Genomic DNA, 24,202 nt, shown 5'->3' with positions numbered 1-24,202 from the left:
CTGCATTAGTTAACATTAACTGATGGTAAACACATATTAGCATTAGATAATCGTTGTTATGGTCAACACTCATATTCTAATATATCTCTTTAGATTATCAGTTTTGTAGTTGCTCCAACTTATTTTTTTTCAAATTATCATAATAACATATTTCTAGTTGCCCCAACTTAATTTGTTTAATTCTTTTAGCCTTTTTTATGTTCTCATAACATAAACTTTCATGTTAACCTAACTTAATTTTTTTATAATTTAGCTTTCTAGAAGATTGTACTGTATAGTGCTGACTGAGCCACTTGTCATTGTTCATATTAACTAATGTATTAATTAGTATTTTTATTTATTTTATTTTTATTTTATTATTTATTTATTTATTATTTTTAGATCATGTTATCTAATCCACTAACAAAAATTAGTGTATGTGTAAACATTAATGTAAGTAAACATTAAAGAAATACATTACAAATTGATTAAGCTACTGTATCATTAAGAAAGATTTAGTAATAATAAACAGATGTGTTGTTTATTGTTAATTCGTGTAAATTAACCCATTAATGAATTAACACAACCTTATTGTAGTCTAATCATTTCTTGCCATGTAAGTGAGATATGGTTTATTCATTAATTATATATAATCGTGATTATGTAAACAGATTGCAAAAATTAAATACTTATAAGTTATATTATATTTTAAAATACTCATAGTATCGTTACTTTTTATTATTTAATATATTCGTTCATTCATTCATTTTCTTTTCGACTTCCTTAATTAATCTGGGGTTGCCACAGCAGAATGAAACACCAACTTATCTAGCATATGTTTTACGCAGCGAATGCCCTTCCAACTGCAACCCATCACTGGGAAACACCCACATACTTCCATTCACACACATACACCATGGACAATTTTATTTTAAATTCACATACAGCATATCATTGGACTTGTGGGCGAAACCGGAGCAAACACGTGGAGAACATGCAAACTCCACACAGAAATGCCAACTTACCAGCCGAGGCTCGAACCAGCGACCTTCTTGCTGTGAGGCGAGAATGCCACTCACTGCGCCACTGTGCTGCCCTATTTAATACATTGCTAAATAAAATAAGCTGTTCTCCTTAATTGTTTATTTTAATAGTTTATCTTCTTTTTTATTAAACATCGGTTGTTTATGCTCAGAAATTGAGAGGCCACAAAGCATTTTTTAAATAGCATTTTATTTTGACTGGTATTTTCCAATATTTTGTTTAGTGGGACAGTAACAAAGAACAAATATATTTCTTTCTCTTTGTATTCTTATAGCAATGTGGTACAAGATTACTCTTTCTTTATTTCAATTACTGTGACATAATTAGGTTTTTATGCCACATTCAGAAATGCAAAGATATAAAAAAAAAGAAAAGAAATGCAAAGACATTTTTCAAATGTGCGCAGTCCAGTCCTCTGTCGCCATCTGGCTGTGTCTCAGCAGACTGACAGAAGCTCAACGCTACAAATCCTCATATCTGCTGCATTGGTCGTAGGTTTTGCGACACCTGAAAAACACCAGAATAACTTAACAGATATTCTGTACACAAACCTTCAAAAGTTAAAGTGAGAAAGAAGCACATTTAACAGTGTAATGTATAATGTTTGATTTCTTTCCCCATCACCTATATGGATTTACACTGTTATGTTTTTGAGTAAAACATATTTTTTATGAACTGTATCATTAATTAGTCTGATTAGTAAATCATAGCACTTATATCAAAAGGTCAATAATATTAGCAGCTTGGATCTTGCAATCTGCAGTTTTGCCATGATTGTCACCCAATTGAGCATTTGTTTGTTTTTTTCACTTTTAACAGATCAAAAGGATATAATCAGCTCTGATCATGAGTGTCTTCTGTTTGCTGAAATTATTTACTTTTATCAGCCACTAATGATGATTCAGTATGAAAATGAAGGATTATATGAATGTAAAATGCCAAATGAAATTACATGTAAGATGTATAAAATGAAACACGTAATGTGATGTTGACTTAGATATTTTGCACCCCACAACACTCATTTTGCTGATGTGAGAGGGTTACGAAACACACGGTTTCAAATGCACACACTCTTATTTACAGGATGACTCATTTTTAATCACATTTACCTCTTCAGCATAGCTCCTACTGAAGTAATTCAACAGTTATGACTAACACATTCTCAGAAAAATGATATTTTAAATTCTAACACACCTCATCAGTTTAGTAAACATGTTGTGCTTTAGTAATTGTAGCCCTGGTTTTACCTTTAATGCATTTTACTGGACTTAAAACATCAACCAGGGAAACATTGCTGTTTACTGCTGTTTTATTCTGACTGTCTCTTCTATCTAATAGCTATTAAAATTTAAGCTTGCCCAATTTACATATGAACATAAAAGATCTATCTATCTATCTATCTGTCTGTCTGTCTGTCTGTCTGTCTGTCTGTCTGTCTGTCTGTCTGTCTGTCTGTCTGTCTGTCCGTCCGTCCGTCCGTCCGTCCGTCCGTCCGTCCGTCCGTCTGTCTATGCTTTTAAACTAAAACTATAGCAAATTTTAAATCCCATCTGTGTGCTTCAACAATAAAACAATCAGGATTTCTGCAGGTTTCCCCAAGTCAAGACATTTTAAAGACCATTAAGAATGCAATTTCAGACTTTTACAGAGCTAAACACTAAGGTTTTCTTTTCAAAATGACCAGAATGACCAGTGTTAAAGATTAGTACTTTTTCAATAAAAGAAAATCTTATTTAGATATTTATACCATATATTACAAATAATAATTCAAACAAGCTACAGTAACTTTAGTTGTACACATACACTTTTTACCCCAACATAACTTTTAAAAATGGTCACGTTCTAAAAACTATAATAAATTAAATGCTGTCACAACAGTCTGTAAAGGTCAGTGTCTAACTATAACTATAACTATAAAGTGTAACTATAAACAAATATTTATTAAGATGGATTATTCATGATTGGATAGGTGTTGCTTTAGATAGAAATGGGAAATTTAAGAGCTGATTAAAACAATTGAAGACCTACAACACAATATTTAAGTGATTTTAAGACTTTAAGGCCTAAAATATGGTTTTTGAAGTGTAAGACTTTTAGACCCAGTGGACATGCTGATGCGTGAATTGAAAGTTGCTGCAGACTTTTATTTAAATATGATCAAGTTCAACTAAGTAGGGGGGCTGAGTTTTGTTTTGTACTCCTTGGCCTGTCACCATATCTATTTTTTGTTGTAAGATATAGTGAACCAATATATATTGTTATAAACAATATTACTGTCATTTAAAGATCATTTTATGTCGTTTATTATATAATGGCAGAATGACAATATAATATTACAATGCAAGTACACTCTTCCTAAGAACACATACTATTTCATTTTTAGGAATATTTATTAGTCATTTTAAAAGTTTAATAATTAGCACTGAAATCAAAATGTGAAAATGCATATCCTAAATTATTGAAGTCATGTCATGTGTTGTGCGATAAGTCAATATTTATTATTGTGAAAGGCCTATGTACTCCTCCTCATACCTTTCGCTCCCAACAATCTAATGGTTGAAAGGGTGTAGCTAATCATATTTAATCCAAGCTGTCAAACTGACATCAGAGAAAGACTGCTATTCCAGTGAAAGCAAATGGTCAGATTTTCATTTAAGATTACAAAATACTTTTATTAACTCACAGACTAGAAAAATAAACATTGTAAATTATGATTTCACGTGAACTTTACAAATCAGATCAGTAGACAGAGAGTTGCTGGTCTTTTGTGACCTTTTGAACACTTTCAACCAGATCCAATTGATTGCATCTTCAACTGCCTTTTGTTTACATTTAGTTACATTCAGTGTCATACAATTGTGACAAGATAATCGAAAACATTCTATCTGGTTTTCACTCTAACTTTATATGGTTTTCACTCTAACTGGTATCTTAATACCAGTGGCCCTGTTTAAAAATAAACAGAGCCTGTGAGCCTCACCTCAAACTCTGTCCCGGTACAGGCTCTGATGTCATCTGGTGTCAATCCTTCCAGAATCTCAATGAGAGTTAAACCCTTGCTCTTGTCTACATCAAACACCGCCTAAAACAAGAAACATCACACTGTCTGTGATTACTATGAAAAACAGCCTAACAAAATGTCTAACTTATAAGAAAGAAGTTTTACTGACCTTTTCAGTGATTATACGGTCAACACACTGTTTTCCAGTCAGAGGAAGTGTGCACTTGTCTAAGATTTTATGCTTCCCACCCTTTAAATATAAAGTACAAACTTTAGTGACAAAAAGGTGTTCACTGTTTAATCACCCTCAAGTAATTCCAAGTCTTTATGAGTTAAGTTTTTTTGTTGTTGTTGTTAAATGGATAGTGGAAGCCGGAAGACACTGACATCCATAGTGGGAAAAAATATATGGAAGTCAATGGCTATTAGTTTTCAACATTCTTCATAATATCTTCTTTTGTGTTCAGCAGGAGACCAAATCTCAAAACAGGTTTGAAACAAGTTGAAAGTGAGTAAATAATGAGAAAAGTTTCATTTCTGTGTGAACTATCCTTTTATATTGGTAAGTGTGAGAGAATACAGATTTAGGCTGTTTACCTTGGCAGAATGTTCCATAGTGACCACAATCCTTTGATTTTGTGGCATCACCAGACACCAGGTCCATCGCTCCACCCATCCCCTTCACCATTTTACCCTAGAGAAACACTTACATGTCAGTCTAAGCAAGTGTAAACACACTGAATGATAAGACAAAATCAAGCATGAAACTCATACTGGGATCATCCAGTTGGCCAGATCTCCATACTTGGAAACCTGCATTGCTCCCAGCATGGTCAGATCAATGTGACCACTAAACAAAAAGGCATAAAAGGTGAAGTTAAATTATAGTAGTTGGGCCTGTAATCTTGATAGATGTATTTGAACACACTCTCTGATCATGGCAAAGGATTCATCTCTGGAGAAGTAGGCAGCTCCTGGATAAACTGTTACCGTCTCCTTACCTGAATGACATATTAAGAGATATGAAAAAATGTTCACATGGTTTAATGTTATTATCGTTGTTCTTAAGTCAAATTTTAAAAGAATTGAACAAATCAATATTAATATGAGTCATTTTTGAAGATATTATTATTTGTATTTATTTTAGGATATTATATTACGTTACATTCTATTATATTATGTTAATTATAATATATCATATTATGCTAATTTAAAATTCAACTTCTGATTTCTAAATGAAGATCTTAATAGCAAATTCAATTAAATTAGATATCAGATTAAATGTTGACTGTGTGTCATGCATTAAGCTATGTAGAATGTGTAGGACATATATATCAGACCATAAAATATGATAAACATAGAAGATGTCACTCTACCAGCATTGATTAAATCAGGATCCACTTCACTTTCAGTTGGATAAGGGCCCTAAATGAGCAAAAATAAATTGGGAATTGAATGTGCCATACATTTACCCACTCTGCAAGAGCACAGTGATATCAGGACTAATGTAATTGCTGGCCAGCATAGGGATCCCAATACCAAGATTAGCTAGGAACTTTGTCAAGGTGTGTGTTAACAAGACACTATTCACTCATCCACCATATTGACAGTGATAGTATATGCAGTATGTAGTCAGCCTACTGAAGGATACCATACATGCCATCCTGAAACTCCAGTGCAGCTCGCCGGATGATTCTCTCCCGGGTTATATCTGACTCCTGCTTCACTTTAGGCTTCTCCTCCTTGCCTGATTAAACCAACCTTTTCTGAAAAAAATGTGCTCCTGAATCTTATAAATTCTAAAATTGCATGTACATTTGGTTTGAAAAGTCATTATCATTTTAGGTTTTCTTTCCCCAAAAGGTTGCATTTTTAGTTATTTTAATGTGCTACTCTTCGTCATCGTGGATCACAATATTTTTCAGGCCATAACAATTTAATTTGTTCAGCAAAAAGTGTCTTACATAGCTGAAAATAATTTCTTGCTGTCAGAAAAGGTGTATTTTTCCATTATATACTGTGTATTCAGATATTTACATTTAGTCATTTAGCAGACGCTTTTATCCAAAAAAATGACTTACAAATGAGGACAAGGAAGCAATTTACACAACTATAAGAGCAACAATGAATGAGTGCAAAGTTTAAGAAGGAAAGCATTAGTAATGTAAGTTTTTTTTTTTTTGAGTACAGTTAGTTTTATAGCCAGAGGCAATTGCAGATTAGGAAGGAAAGTTGATGTTATTGTACATTTCTTAGGCCGATATTTCATTTACTTTATTTTTAAATCCTCTAAAATAATGATTTTTTCTGAATTTGAAACTGTTTACAAATAGTGTTAATGTAATGTAATGTGTATTTACATGTGTAATATCTAATGTGCTCAAAAAATAAAGGAAACACTTGGAGTGTTCCTTTTTTTGTTTTTGAGCAGTTGTATATGTGTCCATAAATCTTTTGTCAATCTATCACATTGGGTTGTTCAAAAGTTGTTTAAAGAGGAATCCATTAGTGCCACCGGCTGTTAACATTTATACTAGCAAGTGGAGTTTTGGCCTTTTAAAATGCATTTAAAATGGTCAATTCTGTTACTGTCAAACCACACACTCTGTAACCAATGTAGCATAACAGTGTTGACATGACAGAAATGACAAACTTTTTATTATTATTATTTTATTAGGTAAAAAAGAATTAACTTGTATTTGGCAAGCACTGGATTATTGAAGATGATTATTTTCTGTACGATACTGTAAAGTATTCCTGTTTGTGTTGATTTTATTTGTATTTCTTAATATGGAATCACCCATCTATATAAAAATGTATAATATGCTCAGAAATCATTAAACCCTTCCAACGGTGAAGATCAGACAGGTTATTCAGTCTTTCTCACCTCGATTCTTTTTTCATAGCTGGCTCCTTTCACCACGCGGTCTACATAGATGCCGGGAATGTGAATGTCTTCTGCATTAAAACTTCCAATATCAACAATCTCTTCGACCTACAAGGTAAAAAGCATTATCAGTTTTTTTTTTGTTTTTTTTAGATGAGTTTAAACACAGTATTCCAGTAAATGTTGCACAGCTCATACTAAACTATAAGGTCACAAACCTCCCCTATGGTGACTTTACACATAGGCTGATTGAAATTGCGGGTTGTTTTCTTTTTAATGTATTTAACTTGAACTATTTATTCAAATCAGAACATTATCCCTCGCTTTCTCTCCCTTTTTTGAACTGTGTTTTTATTAAAGTTTTAAAAACGTAGTATACACATATAACATTTACTTAGATTATTTTTATTCACAAAAAAAAAAATAGAAAATAATAATAGATATAAATTTTAATAATAAATAAATAATAGCGACAGCTAAAAAAAGATAATACATTACACAAAAAGTAGATATATAATTAATTAAACTTCAAAATAATGACAAAAACTACAACAAAGCCCCTGACAGCATTTCAAAGATATGGTTAGATCAATGCCCAGGTCTGTTGGAAAATGTCTGTTTTCAACTGCAAATCTGCAACCATTTTACTTACTAAACTGATCGGGGGAAAGCCAACAAGCAAAAATAAATAAATAAATAAATACTGGGTGCATTGGTATGTTGTATCCTAACACTTTACTAAAACTTTACTCCCTTTTAACCTTCTGCCAATATTTTGGGACATTACCCTCTCTCCTTTTTATTAAACTAGAATTTAAAAAAAGTTGCATTAAATATTTTAAACTAGTAGTGGGAGTGAGTAAACAGCCTACATAGCAAACTTCAAATAGCCTTATGTTTCTTTGAAGGCAGTTTTGATTCAGATATACCAAAGCAAGTCTTTTCCTGAAAATAAAAATTTAAGTAGCGACACTAAAATAATAATAGTATCCTTGTTAACAAACAACAACAGTCCATTATTCAATGTTTTTTATATTATGTAATGTGGTATAGCTGAACAACTAAACTGTATTTTTATATTATATCAATTTTCTATGTATTATTATCATTATTATTATTATTATTAAAAAATATTCATAAGTCGTGTGTTGCGGACCTATTGGCTAGGTCACCCTTGTAAATTAGATCTTGATCTCAATGTTTTTATCTGGTTAAAGAAACATATAATAATCTAATAATATATGTGCTTTTGTTTATTTTTGTAGTGTACAAAAACCCTATTCATTTTTGAAATAAAGTGAAGCAACATCAACACTTCCACCGATAAAGTCAAGTACATTTTTCCAAAAAAGTGGAAGACACGAAGGAGAGATGCCTAAATGACTATTTGATAAGCAGATGAAGCCTGACCTCTAGTGGACAGTAAGTAGGCTTACTTCAGAACTCTACTTCGGAAAAGACTAAATATTACAGAAATGTCAAGAAAGGGACATGATTTTAACGTTTCATAAATTATATATATATATATATATATATATATATATATATATATATATATATATATAAATATATATATATATATATATAAATATATATATATATATATATATATATATATATATATATATATATATATATATATATATATATATATATATATAATATATATATATATATATATATATATATATATATATATATATGTATATATATATATATGTATATATATATATATATATATATATATATATATATATATATATATATATATTTTTTTTTTTTTTTTTTTTTTATTAGATTCGTATGTTTTACCTGAAAATAAGATTTCCTGCTCTATCAAATTTTCAGGCCTTTACCAAAGCAAAGTCACCAGTGATCGCCTTTTCCATGAGATAATGCCTGCCGTTAAACTCTCGAACCTGGACCAAACAACCAAAAAAATTTAGGGCCAGGTATGTATTTTTTTCGGAGACAGTATGTTTTTAGACAGTAATATGATTTGCCACACCTCTCTTCTTTCACTTGCAATGGCAATGGTCCCATCTTTGTTGTATTTAATGGGCGAGCCGCCCTCCTGGATGAGAGTGCCGTATCCGGTGGGAGTAAAAAACGCTGGGATTCCTGCACCACCAGCCCGGATCCTCTCTGCTAATGTGCCCTGCCATACAAACAGGTCAGTAACACTTTACGTAAGGAGTAATGTACATCCTTCATCCACATTCTAATCTACAGAATTACCTAAACTAAAAAAACATGGAGCATGTAAACAGTGATAAGTAAATTGATCTACAGTACCTGAGGTGTAAGCTCTAGTTCCAGCTCGCCTGAAAGATATTGTCTCCCAAACTCTGCGTTTTCCCCAACATATGACGATATCATGCGCTTTATCTGTTTGCTTTTTTTAGAAGCATGCCCAGGCGAAAGTTGTCAACCCTGCAATCACAAACACTCTATATCAGGGGTTTTCAAACTGGGGTCCGCGGCCCCCTGGGGGGCCGCCAGATGGCGCTAGGGGGGCCGCAAAGAAATTTTAGATCAATGAGCCCACATGGATGAATTTTGTGTCCCGCATCATTCTGAAGGTTAATATATTTTTATTATAATTTGAGCTCAAAAGTACTGCAAAAATGAAGCTTTTTTCATTCTGCATTTATGTCATTTAAATGCAGTTGACATTTTCGTGACACAGGAAAAGAAGCGCAGCGGCCCGCCTTCGTGGACGGGGACTTTTATTGAATAAGCGCTTCTGGCCAGGCGCTTCCTGACTGTGATTTTTGGCGCTTGTCTGCCGCACCTAACGGCGTTTACCTTTCACTTACGCTTACCTCTTTTACGCTTAACAACTAAATGAATGCTCAGGTTTGACTGACTATATTTCAGTTAAAATACATGATCAATAAGAACATTATCGGTGGCTGAAAGCACTACCCTGTTTATGGCTTGCGTTCCTAAGTAACCGAGGTGCTGCGGAGTACGCGCCTCTCTGCGCAGGCTTCACTCATAGGGAACAAATAGCATTTTAAAGACACGGCACAACATTGCACCTCGTCCACAGCGCGACAGGCTTTTACACTTTGCATTGTACAAATATCAGACGGTCCTCTTTGCAGCATGGCAAACAAACATATTAAAATTGTAAAGCAAAAAGTGCTGCAATAACAATGAATGGAGCTGTCATCACATCAGCGAGTGCTCAGTTTCACTCAATGACTGTAAAAAATATGGACGACGCAACAGCCTCTTTTCCCATTGAACGCCTTGAGGGCAAAACGCCTGCTTGACGGGCACAAACTGTCGCAAAAGACTGCTGAAATTGGAGCCAGACATGCGCAGAAGGACTGTCTGATGGAGCCAGAGGAGGAGCTGCGAAAATGAGCAGAGTCGAGCTTCCAATCAAACGCTTTATGTAAAATCAACCACGCCCCCGAACTTCTCAGCATGCGTTTGCTGTCATATCAACACAAATGGATGTAATAACGTTAACAAATATGAGGGTTTTATATATTCAATCGCGCCAGCTCCAGGCCGCAGCGCATAACTTACTCGCGGCGTCGCGGGCTGATTCCGGCTCGCATGCGGCAGCGCCGGCTCGCTCGGCCGCTGCATCTGGCTCGATTGACTCGGGCTGGAATTGGGTAGTGAGTCCAGGCATCCGGAGTAGGTCCAGCAGACGTTAGTCAGTCTGAGCTCTAAGAGATAAGTCTCCGGCAGGCGAGAATCTAGCCGGAACTGTGTTTTGCTATCTGGGTGGCTAGGCGTGTATCAGCAAACTAATAAAGCCCGAAAAAAGCCCTGAACTTGGCGAATAAACAGTGTTCCACCAGGATCATGTATGTCAGAAACTATAGTTTACTGCTGAACTCATTTTGTCATGGTAAAATAACACAGAAATCGAATAATAACATTTCAGTCTACTTCAGTCTCCTGCCGAAGCTCAGACGCCGCGCTTTGAGAAACTGTCAATCACAGCTGTCAATCACGATGACACGCCCAGCATTAAATTACTGCTAAAAACAAACTGTTTACAAAAATGAAGATCTGCACCTATTTCAGCACAATAATCAGTGCCTTAATCGACCAGAACTATCTTTCGGGACATTTTATTGCAAGTGTAATATTTTTTTTTATTTGGGCTCAAGTCTCCTTCATTAACACGGAGAAGGCGGGCTTTATGACTTGTACTGCAGCCAGCCCCCAGGGGGCCGAGACCCTCACTCAAACGTAGGCTTGCGGCACACTTGGTTTCACTCCTGTTACACTAATGATAGCTGGATGAGCTCTGCAGTGGACCTCTCACAATGGTTCATAACTGGATGATTAAAAAAACTAAATTGTATACACACTGAGTAAAAGCACTATAGCCTTTAAAAATTATAATGTATCTGTTTGTGTTATGTTATAGGGCTAATAATTATTAAATATTAAAATGTATTAGTGCTCTGTATCTAATGGAGCTCAACATATCTGATCAAATTTTAATACTCTGAATATAAATGCATTTTGTTCCACTTTTTCCCATATTTGTTTGTGTAACTAATTTAAATGTAATGTTCAGTATTATTATTAATAGAACAAACTGGTATGAACATTTTAAAGTCAGCAAAGCTTCTAAAATTATGCAAAGTAAAACTTGTGGCTCTTTGAACTTGAATACCCAATTCTAGATTGCATTTAGGAAATTATTTTTTATCAGTGTAAGTCAGGATTGTCGACCTGTGTAAATTATGATGTGCACAAAAAAAAGGAATAAAAATAAACAAAACACACTGAACCACTACAGCCTCTATTGTAGTATTGCTAGTTACAACAGTACAGTTAACTGTTAACAGGCTGATGAATGACAAAACTCTTTAAAACTTTAAAGCTTTAAATCTTTAGATACATTTAGACTCTCAGCTGTAAGGGTAAATACAGAAGTCTAGCTGTGCATAGGCTGAAAAAAAGCATAAAAATGGCATAAAAACTGTGTAAACGTGACAACTTGTACACCAAATATGGCTTGATGGAATAATTCAGTGAGAGCAAACCACAATGAGTACTGCGCATCAAGATTTGATCAATAGATTGAAGCACTAAAACCATGTCAACTCTACTAACATCTTACAAAAATTAATCCAGATAATGAATAATATAAATTTATTGAATAATATATAATAATATAAATGTATTGAATAATACAATAAAAAAAAAATTAAGTACAGTTGTTAATTTGAGGGGGTGGCGTCATTTTTATTTTTGGGAGGTCCCCAAAAGAATTCGCCCTACACAAAGGGGCCCTCAGCTGAAAAGGTTTGAAAACCCCTGATTTAGTGGGTCCGTCATCTTTAATGTGCGCGTTGGTGATTTCAGGAGGCGTGGCTTTGGACAGCAGGGGAGGGATTGTATTTGAAATATTATGCTAACCAGTTAGCATTTTGGCAGATCACCTAGTGCAGCTTTAACTGATGTCACACTAAAGCTCCGATCTGTCAGAAGTCAAACTGTGGCATTTAAATATGGTCAGTAGTAAAGTAGAACTTATTGTGGTATTTTCAGCATTTTTTGTTAGCATGATTTGGAGGGGCTCAAAAAAATAAGCCAATGTTGTTCTAGAAAGTATCTTTTTGACCTTTGAAAAAGTACATAGTTCATGGCATAAAGACACACTGAAGGGGAGGTTTTCACTCATCAAAACAACTAATTAAATAAAAGACACCAAACATCCCCTAAAAGGTCATTCAGGGTGACAATAACAGTTCAAGCATCTAAAAAATATTATTCCTTCATTTTCTTTTCGGCTTGGTCCCTTTATTATTACACGCCACCGTGGAATTAACCTGCCAACTTATCCAGCACAATTTTTACGCAGCGGATGACCTTCCGGCCGCAACCCATCTCTGGGAAACATCCACACACACACACTCAGTCACACTCATACACTACGGAAAACTTAGCCCACCCAATTCACCTGTACCGCATGTCTTTGGACTTGTGGGGGAAACCGGAGCACCCGGAGGAAAACCCACGCGAATGCAGGGAGAACATGCAAACTCCACACAGAAACGGTAGCTGACCCAGCTGAGGCTCGAACCAGTGACCTTCCTGCTGTGAGGCAACGGCACTACCTACTGCGTCACCTAAAAATATTATATGTATGGCAAATTTATATCCTAAATAGAGGGTCTCATCACTACAATTTATTTGTGTCTTTTTATTTTTGACAACCAAAGAGTGCTTAAACGGTCGGACGTCTATAAAGAGAGAGACGCTTGCTTAGCATGGCACAAGGTCCATTAGACCTTGTTTTATTGGATTTGGCAACCAAAGTATTGAGTCCCTAAAGAGATAGTTCACCCTAAAAATGAAAATGCACTCACCATTTACTGACCTACATGCATGTAGTTCTACACGTTTATTCATACGTTTGCATTACTGAGAGCAGGAGAGAGACCGGCTGCACTAGTAGGCAGTGACGTTATCTTCATAATATTGTTTAATTAGCATAAATGATTAGCAAATGAATCTGTCTCGTCAGCCTTTACAAGTGAAGGAATTATCTACACACAATCTGAATTCCCAATTAGAATAATACTACAAACTATATAATACTATTCATGAAAACACCTAAATATCAGACTAATCCAAATGCCCAACACGAGCGAGCTGCGCTCCAGACCAGATCAGCTCGATGACGTATAATGTCTCCGACGCCGCCTGTAGTCCCATTTAGCAACTTGATAGCAAGCGTCTTTTTAAAGAAGCATAACCCATTAAAAAAGTCAAGAGTGTGCTGTAAGTGATGTGTTTTGTGTCGTAGAACAAAACGTGAAAGTATTTTGAGTTTGTGTTTGCCACGAACCTTATTTAAGCGATTTTACTGAAACCCCATCGAGAAAACCCATTGACTTTGGGACGAAGGAACCGGAACTGCTAAAATTCTAACTCTTTTCCGGGTTTTTGCATACAAATTGACGTCATAGTTCCTCCACTCAATTAGGAGTAGGCTAGCCTCAACAAGACTGACTGCTCATTTAGTCGACATCTAGGCCTATTGAACTACGTGCTTTAGCATAGGCCAACGAACTGCAGTACAGACACCAATTCTCACTTAAGCTCATTCCAGGTTATGATTAGACCTGTCCAGTTTCATCTGAAACGCATCCCAGATGACCTTCTGAAGTGGTTTGAGCGATCGGATGGATATCTGATCAGAACAAAAAAAAAAAAAAAAACAAACGAATGAAGTGAGCAAACAGCCTCAAAAACACAGACGTGACAGGAATATATATTGAATATAAACATATTATATTCATTATTTGATAAATATATAATATTCAATTACATAAAATAATTAAAAGGACAAATGCTGGACCTTTTGGCAACACTTTTTCAGTTCAGGTCACAATTCACAGTATTAACAAACAATTAAACTAACACTACTGGCATAATAAACTAACTAGCTGTTTGTTAATAATTAGTAAGGTACTAATTGGGTTTACGTTTAGGTTAGGGCTAGGCATGCCCCCACCCCGGCTACGGGCATGATGTAGTGGAGTAGCAAGTAACATGCTATTAGGTTATGTGACCGCTAGATGGCGATCTTGGATAATAAGAAGCTTACCACCACTAGGAGTTTGTCAGAGTCATTGGTCTTTAATTATAATCATCTGTCTCCCTATTCTACTGCATCCCAGAATAACACACGGCACCAAAACAAAAATGTAAAAATATATATTCAGTATATTTAATATGTTTTTGTCCGCAACTCGCCATCACGCCGTGACGGAGATTCCCGAGCCTGTTTGGTCCAATGGGAGGCGTGCTCTCCTCAGCGCTCACCATGACAACGAGACTCCCAGCAGTGACGTCGCCATGTAAACATTTGCATATGCATTCCTATAAAGCACGGCGGTTCTCGCTCGGTGTTGTCAGTTCTCTCGGGGCTGCTCTTAGAAATTGACCAAGGTAAGTTCAAAATAAACTTCTCTTTCTAAACACCTGTTTCGTGTTTTTATTTGTCATGTACAGCAATACACTGCCATACAGGTCTGTTGAATGCATTTGTACGCAACGTGGTTTGACAATAAAGTAGCCTAACAAGTAAATAGTTGTTAAAAATGTACCTTCATTAGTCAACATTTGGGGAAGGTAGTAAAAAGTTAATCAAAGATGTCCTAAGACATAATGGTAATGTTATGGATGTTACATGACTGTATTTATTATTACGCATGTATGTTTAAAACCAGCAGAATATACTATATATTTAACATGTCATGAACTTACTGTTCTTCAAAAAATTGCTCAATAAAAATTTCCTTAAGACAAGAATGGGTATTGTTTTGGTCTTTTTTTCTTTTTTTTTTCCTTTTTTTTGTCAAACTACTGTAGGTTTTAAGTTACTACAGCAGATATAGGCTACCTATATCATTATATTGGTAGTCAGAGTTATTTTAATGACCCAAATCGAGTAAAATGTCTCCTACTCAAGTACTTTTTGCATGCAAAAGTCAAATTTACAGTTTTCAACAACAAAATTTTGTCTCGTAAAAATGACCAGTGGGGTGTGAGAAAAAAGTTAATGTCAAGTTATATATTATATATAAAAGAAGTGGAACAAGTTGTCATACTAATTAGTCATAATGCATTTTTCTGTACATTTCCATTACACGTTTTTTTCTAAATCTATAATTGGTAAATTGCTCCCAGGTCAATCTGGACTTTGTCTAACGAAGGTGAGGTGTATCTGAAAGGAGACTGTCCTATGTTCACATTTCTACTTTTGTTTTGGGTTTGTTTTTTGTTTTCTTTGTCCTATGAAGTGCTGTCTTTTTCTTTCTGTATCACAATGACATGATCTGGCAACGAATCACAGTACAAGCCGCAAAAAAATGAAATAAATTAGCCGTAGCTTACATGAGGACGTCCATCCAGAGTACGCTGTTACATTGACAACATGAGTAAGTAATTTGACTGTCTTATCCGTACACAATGACACAAGGACTTGTCATTCTGACGGCACTGACATGTTCATTGAGAGATGAACCAAGGACTTTAAGCAAGAGACTGGCCTTTGCAGGTAATCCATGCTGTTTGGCTATTTGTATGTGCTGTTTTGAGAAATGCACTCACTGCTCAGCAAATTTCAAATCTGAGAAGTTTACCAAAGCGACTGAAAAAAAAAACTGTAATACAACACAAGTTTATGCAAAGATGAAAAGTCTGCAAAGACAAAAGTGTGTATTTTTATTTGCACATATCACTTTATAAAAATAGTAGCGTATACATAATTCGGTTTTATATTTTTGGCTTAATATTTAATACTCGTTTTGATGTAACCATGTCTATAGTGGAATGGAACATCACAACCATGGTTTCTGCAGGTGTCAGTCACTATTTCAAATGTATGACTTTTTAAGTCTTTTCTTAAAACCATTGTGACCCCGACATTTCTCAGAGGTGGCTATAAATATACAAATGTTGCACACATAACAATAGGCCTATATAAACATGAGCATATTGCCAACACAAAGAGTGCAACAGTCTTAACAGTCATGGGCTATATAGTGTGTATAATCATTTATTCATTTCTTTAATTTAATATTAATAACCTAACCTCAAGGAGACTGGTGGACAGCATGTGTTCAGGACAAGTCCATTGGTTTAATTTTGGAGATCATCCTCAATGGTCAGTTGTGGCCTGTGTTCATTTTCAATTTGATTACCATAAAGGGGTCATAAAGTTTAACCTGGTGCTATAAGTTCAGTCTGTGCTGTTGATCTGACGTACAATCTAATCTAATACACAATTCTATGACAAAAATTAAGGGCCGATGGCTCTTTATTTGCATGCGATCCTTGCATGCATGAAATATTGCACATCATGACAAGTTTTGCTTGCTAACTGAAAACGTGCTAGATATAATGCAGTTTTTCGTTCAGAATTGTGGTATTTTTAAAGTACTATCAAGTTTTCTAACTGGCGAGCGACATGATCTAGTGGGTCCGTCATCTTTAATGTGCGCGTTGGTGATTTCAGGAGGCGTGGCTTTGGACAGCAGGGGAGGGATTGTATTTGAAATATTATGCTAACCAGTTAGCATTTTGGCAGATCACCTAGTGCAGCTTTAACTGATGTCACACTAAAGCTCCGATCTGTCAGAAGTCAAACTGTGGCATTTAAATATGGTCAGTAGTAAAGTAGAACTTATTGTGGTATTTTCAGCATTTTTTGTTAGCATGATTTGGAGGGGCTCAAAAAAATAAGCCAATGTTGTTCTTGAAAGTATCTTTTTGACCTTTGAAAAAGTACATAGTTCATGGCATAAAGACACACTGAAGGGGAGGTTTTCACTCATCAAAACAACTAATTAAATAAAAGACACCAAACATCCCCTAAAAGGTCATTCAGGGTGACAATAACAGTTCAAGCATCTAAAAAATATTATTCCTTCATTTTCTTTTCGGCTTGGTCCCTTTATTATTACACGCCACCGTGGAATTAACCGGCCAACTTATCCAGCACAATTTTTACGCAGCGGATGACCTTCCGGCCGCAACCCATCTCTGGGAAACATCCACACACACACACTCAGTCACACTCATACACTACGGAAAACTTAGCCCACCCAATTCACCTGTACCGCATGTCTTTGGACTTGTGGGGGAAACCGGAGCACCCGGAGGAAAACCCACGCGAATGCAGGGAGAACATGCAAACTCCACACAGAAACGGTAGCTGACCCAGCTGAGGCTCGAACCAGTGACCTTCCTGCTGTGAGGCAACGGCACTACCTACTGCGTCACCTAAAAATATTATATGTATGGCAAATTTATATCCTAAATAGAGGGTCTCATCACTACAATTTATTTGTGTCTTTTTATTTTTGACAACCAAAGAGTGCTTAAACGGTCGGACGTCTATAAAGAGAGAGACGCTTGCTTAGCATGGCACAAGGTCCATTAGACCTTGTTTTATTGGATTTGGCAACCAAAGTATTGAGTCCCTAAAGAGATAGTTCACCCTAAAAATGAAAATGCACTCACCATTTACTGACCTACATGCATGTAGTTCTACACGTTTATTCATACGTTTGCATTACTGAGAGCAGGAGAGAGACCGGCTGCACTAGTAGGCAGTGACGTTATCTTCATAATATTGTTTAATTAGCATAAATGATTAGCAAATGAATCTGTCTCGTCAGCCTTTACAAGTGAAGGAATTATCTACACACAATCTGAATTCCCAATTAGAATAATACTACAAACTATATAATACTATTCATGAAAACACCTAAATATCAGACTAATCCAAATGCCCAACACGAGCGAGCTGCGCTCCAGACCAGATCAGCTCGATGACGTATAATGTCTCCGACGCCGCCTGTAGTCCCATTTAGCAACTTGATAGCAAGCGTCTTTTTAAAGAAGCATAACCCATTAAAAAAGTCAAGAGTGTGCTGTAAGTGATGTGTTTTGTGTCGTAGAACAAAACGTGAAAGTATTTTGAGTTTGTGTTTGCCACGAACCTTATTTAAGCGATTTTACTGAAACCCCATCGAGAAAACCCATTGACTTTGGGACGAAGGAACCGGAACTGCTAAAATTCTAACTCTTTTCCGGGTTTTTGCATACAAATTGACGTCATAGTTCCTCCACTCAATTAGGAGTAGGCTAGCCTCAACAAGACTGACTGCTCATTTAGTCGACATCTAGGCCTATTGAACTACGTGCTTTAGCATAGGCCAACGAACTGCAGTACAGACACCAATTCTCACTTAAGCTCATTCCAGGTTATGATTAGACCTGTCCAGTTTCATCTGAAACGCATCCCAGATGACCTTCTGAAGTGGTTTGAGCGATCGGATGGATATCTGATCAGAACAAAACAAAAAAAAAAAAAACAAACGAATGAAGTGAGCAAACAGCCTCAAAAACACAGACGTGACAGGAATATATATTGAATATAAACATATTATATTCATTATTTGATAAATATATAATATTCAATTACATAAAATAATTAAAAGGACAAATGCTGGACCTTTTGGCAACACTTTTTCAGTTCAGGTCACAATTCACAGTATTAACAAACAATTAAACTAACACTACTGGCATAATAAACTAACTAGCTGTTTGTTAATAATTAGTAAGGTACTAATTGGGTTTACGTTTAGGTTAGGGCTAGGCATGCCCCCACCCCGGCTACGGGCATGATGTAGTGGAGTAGCAAGTAACATGCTATTAGGTTATGTGACCGCTAGATGGCGATCTTGGATAATAAGAAGCTTACCACCACTAGGAGTTTGTCAGAGTCATTGGTCTTTAATTATAATCATCTGTCTCCCTATTCTACTGCATCCCAGAATAACACACGGCACCAAAAAAAATGTAAAAATATATATTCAGTATATTTAATATGTTTTTGTCCGCAACTCGCCGTCACGCCGTGACGGAGATTCCCGAGCCTGTTTGGTCCAATGGGAGGCGTGCTCTCCTCAGCGCTCACCATGACAACGAGACTCTCAGCAGTGACGTCGCCATGTAAACATTTGCATATGCATTCCTATAAAGCACGGCGGTTCTCGCTCGGTGTTGTCAGTTCTCTCGGGGCTGCTCTTAGAAATTGACCAAGGTAAGTTCAAAATAAACTTCTCTTTCTAAACACCTGTCTCGTGTTTTTATTTGTCATGTACAGCAATACACTGTCATACAGGTCTGTTGAATGCATTTGTACGCAACGTGGTTTGACAATAAAGTAGCCTAACAAGTAAATAGTTGTTAAAAATGTACCTTCATTAGTCAACATTTGGGGAAGGTAGTAAAAAGTTAATCAAAGATGTCCTAAGACATAATGGTAATGTTATGGATGTTACATGACTGTATTTATTATTACGTATGTATGTTTAAAACCAGCAGAATATACTATATATTTAACATGTCATGAACTTACTGTTCTTCAAAAAATTGCTCAATAAAAATTTCCTTAAGACAAGAATGGGTATTGTTTTGGTCTTTTTCTTTTTTTTCCCCCTTTTTTTTGTCAAACTACTGTAGGTTTTAAGTTACTACAGCAGATATAGGCTACCTATATCATTATATTGGTAGTCAGAGTTATTTTAATGACCCAAATCGAGTAAAATGTCTCCTACTCAAGTACTTTTTGCATGCAAAAGTCAAATTTACAGTTTTCAACAACAAAATTTTGTCTTGTAAAAATGACCAGTGGGGTGTGAGAAAAAAGTTAATGTCAAGTTATATATTATATATAAAAGAAGTGGAACAAGTTGTCATACTATTTAGTCATAATGCATTTTTCTGTACATTTCCATTAGACGTTTTTTTCTAAATCTATAATTGGTAAATTGCTCCCAGGTCAATCTGGACTTTGTCTAACGAAGGTGAGGTGTATCTGAAAGGAGACTGTCCTATGTTCACATTTCTACTTTTGTTTTGGGTTTGTTTTTTGTTTTCTTTGTCCTATGAAGTGCTGTCTTTTTCTTTCTGTATCACAATGACATGATCTGGCAACGAATCACAGTACAAGCCGCAAAAAAATGAAATAAATTAGCCGTAGCTTACATGAGGACGTCCATCCAGAGTACGCTGTTACATTGACAACATGAGTAAGTAATTTGACTGTCTTATCCGTACACAATGACACAAGGACTTGTCATTCTGACGGCACTGACATGTTCATTGAGAGATGAACCAAGGACTTTAAGCAAGAGACTGGCCTTTGCAGGTAATCCATGCTGTTTGGCTATTTGTATGTGCTGTTTTGAGAAATGCACTCACTGCTCAGCAAATTTCAAATCTGAGAAGTTTACCAAAGCGACTGAAAAAAAAAAAAACTGTAATACAACACAAGTTTATGCAAAGATGAAAAGTCTGCAAAGACAAAAGTGTGTATTTTTATTTGCACATATCACTTTATAAAAATAGTAGCGTATACATAATTCGGTTTTATATTTTTGGCTTAATATTTAATACTCGTTTTGATGTAACCATGTCTATAGTGGAATGGAACATCACAACCATGGTTTCTGCAGGTGTCAGTCACTATTTCAAATGTATGACTTTTTAAGTCTTTTCTTAAAACCATTGTGACCCCGACATTTCTCAGAGGTGGCTATAAATATACAAATGTTGCACACATAACAATAGGCCTATATAAACATGAGCATATTGCCAACACAAAGAGTGCAACAGTCTTAACAGTCATGGGCTATATAGTGTGTATAATCATTTATTCATTTCTTTAATTTAATATTAATAACCTAACCTCAAGGAGACTGGTGGACAGCATGTGTTCAGGACAAGTCCATTGGTTTAATTTTGGAGATCATCCTCAATGGTCAGTTGTGGCCTGTGTTCATTTTCAATTTGATTACCATAAAGGGGTCATAAAGTTTAACCTGGTGCTTTAAGTTCAGTCTGTGCTGTTGATCTGACGTACAATCTAATCTAATACACAATTCTATGACAAAAATTAAGGGCCGATGGCTCTTTATTTGCATGCGATCCTTGCATGCATGAAATATTGCACATCATGACAAGTTTTGCTTGCTAACTGAAAACGTGCTAGATATAATGCAGTTTTTCGTTCAGAATTGTGGTATTTTTAAAGTACTATCAAGTTTTCTAACTGGCGAGCGACATGATCTAGTGGGTCCGTCATCTTTAATGTGCGCGTTGGTGATTTCAGGAGGCGTGGCTTTGGACAGCAGGGGAGGGATTGTATTTGAAATATTATGCTAACCAGTTAGCATTTTGGCAGATCACCTAGTGCAGCTTTAACTGATGTCACACTAAAGCTCCGATCTGTCAGAAGTCAAACTGTGGCATTTAAATATGGTCAGTAGTAAAGTAGAACTTATTGTGGTATTTTCAGCATTTTTTGTTAGCATGATTTGGAGGGGCTCAAAAAAATAAGCCAATGTTGTTCTAGAAAGTATCTTTTTGACCTTTGAAAAAGTACATAGTTCATGGCATAAAGACACACTGAAGGGGAGGTTTTCACTCATCAAAACAACTAATTAAATAAAAGACACCAAACATCCCCTAAAAGGTCATTCAGGGTGACAATAACAGTTCAAGCATCTAAAAAATATTATTCCTTCATTTTCTTTTCGGCTTGGTCCCTTTATTATTACACGCCACCGTGGAATTAACCTGCCAACTTATCCAGCACAATTTTTACGCAGCGGATGACCTTCCGGCCGCAACCCATCTCTGGGAAACATCCACACACACACACTCAGTCACACTCATACACTACGGAAAACTTAGCCCACCCAATTCACCTGTACCGCATGTCTTTGGACTTGTGGGGGAAACCGGAGCACCCGGAGGAAAACCCACGCGAATGCAGGGAGAACATGCAAACTCCACACAGAAACGGTAGCTGACCCAGCTGAGGCTCGAACCAGTGACCTTCCTGCTGTGAGGCAACGGCACTACCTACTGCGTCACCTAAAAATATTATATGTATGGCAAATTTATATCCTAAATAGAGGGTCTCATCACTACAATTTATTTGTGTCTTTTTATTTTTGACAACCAAAGAGTGCTTAAACGGTCGGACGTCTATAAAGAGAGAGACGCTTGCTTAGCATGGCACAAGGTCCATTAGACCTTGTTTTATTGGATTTGGCAACCAAAGTATTGAGTCCCTAAAGAGATAGTTCACCCTAAAAATGAAAATGCACTCACCATTTACTGACCTACATGCATGTAGTTCTACACGTTTATTCATACGTTTGCATTACTGAGAGCAGGAGAGAGACCGGCTGCACTAGTAGGCAGTGACGTTATCTTCATAATATTGTTTAATTAGCATAAATGATTAGCAAATGAATCTGTCTCGTCAGCCTTTACAAGTGAAGGAATTATCTACACACAATCTGAATTCCCAATTAGAATAATACTACAAACTATATAATACTATTCATGAAAACACCTAAATATCAGACTAATCCAAATGCCCAACACGAGCGAGCTGCGCTCCAGACCAGATCAGCTCGATGACGTATAATGTCTCCGACGCCGCCTGTAGTCCCATTTAGCAACTTGATAGCAAGCGTCTTTTTAAAGAAGCATAACCCATTAAAAAAGTCAAGAGTGTGCTGTAAGTGATGTGTTTTATGTCGTAGAACAAAACGTGAAAGTATTTTGAGTTTGTGTTTGCCACGAACCTTATTTAAGCGATTTTACTGAAACCCCATCGAGAAAACCCATTGACTTTGGGACGAAGGAACCGGAACTGCTAAAATTCTAACTCTTTTCCGGGTTTTTGCATACAAATTGACGTCATAGTTCCTCCACTCAATTAGGAGTAGGCTAGCCTCAACAAGACTGACTGCTCATTTAGTCGACATCTAGGCCTATTGAACTACGTGCTTTAGCATAGGCCAACGAACTGCAGTACAGACACCAATTCTCACTTAAGCTCATTCCAGGTTATGATTAGACCTGTCCAGTTTCATCTGAAACGCATCCCAGATGACCTTCTGAAGTGGTTTGAGCGATCGGATGGATATCTGATCAGAACAAAACAAAAAAAAAAAACAAACGAATGAAGTGAGCAAACAGCCTCAAAAACACAGACGTGACAGGAATATATATTGAATATAAACATATTATATTCATTATTTGATAAATATATAATATTCAATTACATAAAATAATTAAAAGGACAAATGCTGGACCTTTTGGCAACACTTTTTCAGTTTAGGTCACAATTCACAGTATTAACAAACAATTAAACTAACACTACTGGCATAATAAACTAACTAGCTGTTTGTTAATAATTAGTAAGGTACTAATTGGGTTTACGTTTAAGTTAGGGCTAGGCATGCCCCCACCCCGGCTACGGGCATGATGTAGTGGAGTAGCAAGTAACATGCTATTAGGTTATGAGACCGCTAGATGGCGATCTTGGATAATAAGAAGCTTACCACCACTAGGAGTTTGTCAGAGTCATTGGTCTTTAATTATAATCATCTGTCTCCCTATTCTACTGCATCCCAGAATAACACACGGCACCAAAAAAAATGTAAAAATATATATTCAGTATATTTAATATGTTTTTGTCCGCAACTCGCCGTCACGCCGTGACGGAGATTCCCGAGCCTGTTTGGTCCAATGGGAGGCGTGCTCTCCTCAGCGCTCACCATAACAACGAGACTCCCAGCAGTGACGTCGCCATGTAAATATTTGCATATGCATTCCTATAAAGCACGGCGGTTCTCGCTCGGTGTTGTCAGTTCTCTCGGGGCTGCTCTTAGAAATTGACCAAGGTAAGTTCAAAATAA

At 36.1% G+C, this 24,202-nt stretch overlaps 1 protein-coding gene and 1 long non-coding RNA gene across 2 annotated transcripts; both read right to left on the bottom strand.

Moving 5' to 3' along the window:
• Nucleotides 1-1,494: 1,494 nt before the first annotated feature.
• Nucleotides 1,495-9,290, bottom strand: LOC141380036 (succinyl-CoA:3-ketoacid coenzyme A transferase 1, mitochondrial-like). Its single transcript, XM_087300404.1, has 11 exons — nt 9,207-9,290; nt 8,920-9,069; nt 8,768-8,830; nt 6,912-7,019; nt 5,365-5,449; nt 4,953-5,025; nt 4,799-4,874; nt 4,605-4,718; nt 4,194-4,274; nt 4,004-4,105; nt 1,495-1,530 (listed from the first exon to the last, which is right to left on the bottom strand). The coding sequence occupies exons 1-11, from the start codon at nt 9,288-9,290 to the stop codon at nt 1,495-1,497; spliced, it is 972 nt and encodes a 323-aa protein (XP_087156530.1).
• Nucleotides 9,291-15,262: 5,972 nt separating this feature from the next.
• LOC147831903 (uncharacterized) lies at nt 15,263-19,389 on the bottom strand. Its single transcript, XR_015520328.1, has 3 exons — nt 19,180-19,389; nt 17,422-18,760; nt 15,263-17,354 (listed from the first exon to the last, which is right to left on the bottom strand). It is a non-coding gene; the product is annotated as an uncharacterized LOC147831903 (long non-coding RNA).
• Between the last annotated feature and the right edge of the window lie 4,813 nt (nt 19,390-24,202).

The sequence above is a fragment of the Danio rerio genome, chromosome 21 (assembly GCF_052040795.2).
Source record: "Danio rerio strain M-AB ecotype USA chromosome 21, GRCz13ab, whole genome shotgun sequence".
NCBI classification, from domain to species: domain Eukaryota; kingdom Metazoa; phylum Chordata; class Actinopteri; order Cypriniformes; family Danionidae; genus Danio; species Danio rerio.
Note: the sequence above shows the minus strand (reverse complement) of the source record. Positions and strands in the feature narration are given on the sequence as shown.